General features: G+C 32.5%; 1 protein-coding gene across 1 annotated transcript; it reads left to right on the plus strand.

Annotated features, from left to right (window-relative positions):
• The first annotated feature begins 3699 nt into the window (after positions 1 to 3699).
• Positions 3700 to 6104, plus strand: LOC104090195 (alcohol dehydrogenase 1). The gene is made up of 9 exons (XM_009595246.4): positions 3700 to 3936; positions 4084 to 4220; positions 4320 to 4366; positions 4470 to 4795; positions 4893 to 4975; positions 5080 to 5155; positions 5263 to 5324; positions 5425 to 5520; positions 5606 to 6104. Exons 1-9 carry the CDS (start codon positions 3900 to 3902, stop codon positions 5882 to 5884), a joined length of 1143 nt encoding a protein of 380 aa, XP_009593541.1. The 5' UTR covers positions 3700 to 3899; the 3' UTR covers positions 5885 to 6104.
• The last annotated feature ends 231 nt before the right edge of the window (positions 6105 to 6335 follow it).

Here is a 6335-nt window from a genome sequence, read left to right on the forward strand (position 1 = left end):
TCTTTAGAATATTTAAGCCAAGATAGTACTAGGGGAAGAGTTCCCAAGTCGCCGTTTGTCGAAATGGCCCAAGAAGCGGCGAAGTCTGTAGTCGAAGAGTCAACAAGGACCGAAGTCGAGGTGTCAACAAGGGTCGAGGCCAAGGTCGAGTACCTTTGACAGAGCTATAACGACTAGTTTCAAGATAGGATATTAAAGAGAATATTCTAGTTGATATTCTCTGCACTTGTACTATTAGAGTTTCTTAGGAGCATGTTCCCTATAAATAGAAAAAGACACAATGATAAGGGACATGTGATATTCATTTGTAAAAATACATTTTGACTTGAGAAAGAGAATCGGGTCTCATTGCTAAGATACAAATATTACCTTTTCACTGAGATTCTTGTTTATACTTTTCCATCAGATCTGAGAATAACTCAAATATTCAAGGAGTTGTCCATCACTCATCATTTTCAGAAAGAACATTCAATTATTCCATCCTTTCTTGGGTGATTCATTTATTCTATTTACTTAAATGTCATTTATTGCTATTCATTGATATTGAATGCTACATTATTGTCTTTGATTTCTGGAATATTTATTGCATGCTATCGCCATTGTCCGACCACATCTGCATAGTGTTTGTGCTCTTTTAAGAACTTCATCTTAGGGATATTATTATTAACTAAGATTAACCCTCATTTATATAAATTTAATTACTTGAACCAAGATGCAAATTTTTTGGTCAAAGACTATGTAATCCATTATAGAATAAGGATCTTTAGATGGATGATAGATAAGTACATTTGGACAAATAGAAATGCTCTTCTTATGCATGATTAGGAACAGGTAATTAAATCAACCTTCCATTATGAGCACTTTACACTTCAAATCCTTGAGAGGAAGTTTTCAGACAACATCCAAAAGGTCAGAAGTTGTAAACTAGCCAAGTCTAACTTCAGGCCCAAACTGAAGTTTGAAAACGTCATACCTCAAGCAGAACTTTGATTCCAAAGTAATCAAAATTTATATATTTTGTAAATTGTTGACAATGCTTCAAAATAGTGGTCCCCCAAGTGATATTTCTGCACTTGCCCCTCAGTTATTCGAAGCAAATATCCATACATAAATCAATCATTGGGCCAACACCTGGAATTGGGCTTTCCATATGCTTCAAGCTTACATAATTCTTCTTTTAGATACTGACTACCTATTAGTACGCAGTACCTTTTAATTTTGTCTCTTTTTCTCGCAAAAGATCAATATATTTGGATTCCAGTATTTACTAAGTGATTCATATTAACTGAAACTATATTTCATTTCTGTTGACTATATTTTATACATACATTATGTTTAATCAACCTAATTCTTTTCGACGAGTTAGACCTCAACATCCCTAAATTCTCATAATTTATTTTCTAGTCTAGATGATTTAATGTCTACTTGTAATTTTGTTATAAAAATAAACAAAATACAAATCCGTATAATACTCATTAATACTGAAAATATTGCCGACAACATATTACAACGTAAGATCATGATTTATCCAGTCGCTGATTAGCATAATACTAACTCAGCGAAAAGCACTTTTGTTTTTTCGAACCTTTCCTTTTACTGTTTTTATCCAGAAATTTCAATGTCCGAGTTCATCACCCGGTATGAGAAAAAAGAGCAATAAAAACAAGAGTCTACTTTGCAGAAATGTGTGTATAATATTATATTAATATTTTATTGGATGCCAAATTTGAATGTACTAAACTAAATTATTGCTAGTACATGCACGAAGCATCTAGGTAGTCATTACCTTTTTAAGGTTGACAGCACATTACATGAAGATAATTGGTTTAAATATCGTTGTTGAAATAATCAAAAGACCAATTATAGAAAAACAACCCAAGTTTTCATGAAAGGGATGGGGGAAAACCATCAAACAACCCAATACAACTGCTTAAGTAGAATCAAGCTGACAAAGATTTCAAGAGCCAATACAAAAGATTTAAGAAGTAAAAGGAGTTTATGAATTTCCAAAATCAAACTATATACAGGAATAAAACTTCAAAAAAAAGGAAGGCAAAAGGCATGAAAGGGATAAGACGGGATGGAGAGGGAGAGAAATATGAATCTTATCTTTAAGAGATAAAAAGAAAATAAAACTGGGTCCTAAGGTAAATTTTACGAATAGTCGTAGAACTATTGAGGTGTTTGAATTGACTTATTTTTAGTGTTTAGTGGCTTTTAACCACTTTGATAAAAAAAAATGCTTAAAAACACTTACTTTTAGACATGAAAAGTACAAAAATAAGTCAAAAGTTAAAAGTTGGGTATTACCACCAACTTATGGCTTTTGGCTTTTAACTTACAAACTGTTTTTTAAAAGTCAATCCAAACATCTTCTATGATTTTTTTTTATCAAAGTCATATAACTTTATTTTCTTACATAAAAATTATAAAATTTTTACTAGCTCACATAAAAATCATAGTGACCGGAAATACAAATTTGCGGCAGTATTTCTTATTCCAAGTTTTTTTTATTTTTATTTTTATTTTCAGTCTAATAAATAATAACCCAATTAAATTAGGAGAAATATATATCTTTAGCCTATCTTAAAAATAGCCGATGATATATATATATATATACATATACTTCCTCCGTTTCAATTTATGTGAACCCATTTGATTGGGCACGGAGTTTAAGAAAAAGAGATAAGACTTTTGAATTTATGGTGTAAAATGAGGCACATATATTTTGTGTGGCTATAAATCATTGCATAAATGTAGATTGTTTCCAAATAAGGAAAGAAGGCACTCTTTTTGACACAAACTAAAAATGAAATAGGTTCACATAAATTAAAATTGAGGGAGTATATAATACTAAAAGTGAATCCTTCCCCACAAAAAACTTAGTTTTGAATGCACGAGATTCTACAAATAAAAAGAAAGAAAGAAATAAAAGGTATAATTAGAGCGCACGTGAAATAAAAATACTATCAATTTGAATGAAAACTTGAAAATAAAATAAAAAATAGAAGTATCATGTTTTGAAGGATTCAATTTTAGTATTATTTTAATTTATATATATGATTATTTTGTCAGGTGGGTCATTCCTGTTTTAATTGAATTATTATTTATTAGACGAAAAAAAAAAATCTTGGAATAAGAAAATCTGGTGACTATTTATGAAATTTACCCTTCAATTGTATGTGTAAAACACTTATATCCAAGTTTATAAGATTTTTAGCAAAATAAAATACTTCAAATTTTTTAAGCTATTCGCTTGAAAATAAAATTAAGACATGTTAACATAGATTACTTTCTCTATTACCAAATTCTTGTTTTACTTTCTTAAAGTTGAGTCGAGTAGTATTGATAAATAAAATAGTCAATATGTTTTCCACTGTTCTGAACAAAAATAGTTTTTTTTTTTTTTTTTTTATGTATTTTCATAATTTTGAATTATTTAAATTTGAGTTTTGGAAGATGAATTCACGTTTGACCAAAAAGGAGAGATGAATCGTGTCTATCCAAAAATAAAAACAAAATGGGCGTGTAAAAAATAACATTTTTTTGGTGGGTCAAAACATCGTTAGGTTTAATAAATCAAATCGATTTTTCTCTTGAAATATTACCACCACCTTTTTCTTATTACTCGACAAAAACTCAAACAGTAACACAAAACAAACAGCCAAAAACCGGTTTCGAAAACCCAGCGACCAAAACATGGAAATGGTTTTACTTTGGCCTGTTGTATTCAACTTTTCGATTTCACGATTCTATATTTTCAGGTATAAATACCCCAGCTAATGCAGTGCCACATCACACCTCAAGATATTTAACTCAGTATTCAGAAACAACAAAAGTTCTTCTCTACATAAAATTTTCCTATTTTAGTGATCAGTGAAGGAAATCAAGAAAAATAAATGTCAAGCACTGTCGGGCAAGTCATTCGTTGCAAAGGTATGAACATTCATTTAATTCCATTAATTTCTTATACGTTATCCTTAATAGGTAAGTAATTTAATATGACACAGTTCGCAAAAGGTTTTTTTTTTGAGAATTTTGGTGGTAAATTTTGAAGTAATGGAAATTAATATCATTTTATAGCTGCTGTGGCATGGGAGGCAGGGAAGCCATTAGTGATGGAAGAAGTGGAGGTGGCACCTCCACAAAAAATGGAAGTTCGTCTTAAGATCCTCTACACTTCTCTCTGCCATACTGATGTCTACTTCTGGGAAGCAAAGGTAAACAAAAAAAACAAGTTACATTCTTGAAAATTTTGTTAACTTAAGCAAATATCACAATGTGGATCGCTATCTTTTTAACTCATTCGAATAATTCAGGGCCAAAATCCAGTCTTTCCTCGAATTCTTGGACATGAAGCAGCAGGGTATGTACTATGTTGTTTCAACTGATTGATTTAAATTAATCATTGATTGTCTCTAAAGCCAAAAGGGTACTGAATTCTGTTGTTTTCTTGGTTTTAATATTAGGATTGTGGAGAGTGTTGGAGAGGGAGTAACAGAACTTGCACCAGGAGACCATGTTTTGCCTGTGTTCACAGGGGAATGTAAAGATTGTGCTCACTGCAAATCGGAAGAAAGCAATATGTGTAGCCTCTTAAGGATTAACACTGATAGGGGAGTAATGATTCAAGATGGACAATCAAGATTTTCCATAAATGGAAAGCCTATTTACCATTTTGTTGGGACTTCTACCTTTAGTGAGTACACTGTGGTTCATGTTGGTTGTGTTGCTAAAATCAACCCCCTTGCTCCTCTTGACAAAGTTTGTGTCCTCAGTTGTGGAATCTCTACAGGTATAGGACAAATTATCAACCTTAAAATTATGCATCTTAAATAGTTAGTTTCATCTGAGGAGTTCAATTGTCGATTGATCAAATGCTTCTTTTCTAGGTCTTGGTGCAACTTTGAATGTGGCTAAACCAACAAAAGGATCAAGTGTGGCTATATTTGGACTGGGGGCTGTAGGCCTTGCTGTGAGTACCCTGTCCATATTGCAAATATTTTTCAATGATTTGTTCTTTCCCATATGTTACTTACTTTAAGGAATCTTATTAATGATCTGATCCCATTTGGTCAGGCTGCAGAAGGAGCAAGAATTGCTGGTGCTTCAAGGATAATTGGTGTTGATTTAAATGCTAGCAGATTTGAGTTAGGTAATTAAGTTGAACCTACACATGTGCCTTGATATTTTTCTCTTGAATCTTCAACATTAATTGAATCTTGTCTCAACTCATTCATCCATTTTGCCTATATTCTACAGCTAAGAAATTTGGTGTGACAGAGTTTGTGAATCCTAAGGATCATAATAAACCAATTCAAGAGGTACTCATATTTTCTTAGTTTACTAATAAGATCAGTTATGGAAAAAAAAAAAACCGTGAGTTGAATTTGATCATCTTTTCTTGGATTCTTGTTTGATTAGGTAATTGCTGAGATGACTGATGGCGGAGTAGACAGGAGTGTGGAATGTACAGGCCACATTGATGCTATGATTTCAGCATTTGAATGTGTCCATGATGTATGCTTTCTCTCATCATCAAATTACCTTAGCTTATTACTACATTAATTATACTGAAAGTATATGCTTTGTAATTAATATTCAGGGTTGGGGAGTGGCTGTTCTTGTTGGAGTACCACATAAAGAAGCTGTATTCAAGACACACCCTATGAAGTTGTTGAATGAAAGGACTCTCAAGGGGACATTCTTTGGAAACTACAAGCCCCGTTCTGATCTTCCTTCTGTCGTCGAGAAATACATGAACAAGGAACTTGAATTGGAGAAGTTCATCACTCACAAACTCCCATTTGCTGAAATCAACAAGGCATTTGATTTAATGTTGAAGGGAGAAGGCCTTCGTTGCATCATCAACATGGAGGACTAATTGCTATACCAACTATATATTCTACTCGCTACTCTTTGAGAAAAGACCAATAAATTGTCATTGTCTTATTTTAAATTTGTTCGTTTGGTGATTGAGTTGTAATATTCTGGTCCAACTCCATCCATGTCTCTTCTTGCTTTTTTCGCTAATAGGTATGCTTTGTCCTTCATAATGCCATATCTATCTGTTCTTGTAAAAATATAGTAATTCCTTTGTTGTATCTAGTTTTGTTCCTTGGCATTTCACATATATTTCAGCCCATTAGTTGGAGTAACACCTACCTCATCCAAAAAGGGGTATTTGGGTTTTCTTAAGGGAAAAAAAAATGAATAGTCTGGCTCACAATCATTTTAATGAATAAAATGCGTCAGGCAAAAGGGGAATTTGGGTTAACCAAGTCCCCGACCAGTTTCAAACCAAAAACTACAACGCTTCAATTCCAAATGCACTA

Source organism: Nicotiana tomentosiformis, chromosome 6 (assembly GCF_000390325.3).
Source record: "Nicotiana tomentosiformis chromosome 6, ASM39032v3, whole genome shotgun sequence".
In the NCBI taxonomy this organism is placed as follows: Eukaryota; Viridiplantae; Streptophyta; class Magnoliopsida; order Solanales; family Solanaceae; genus Nicotiana; species Nicotiana tomentosiformis.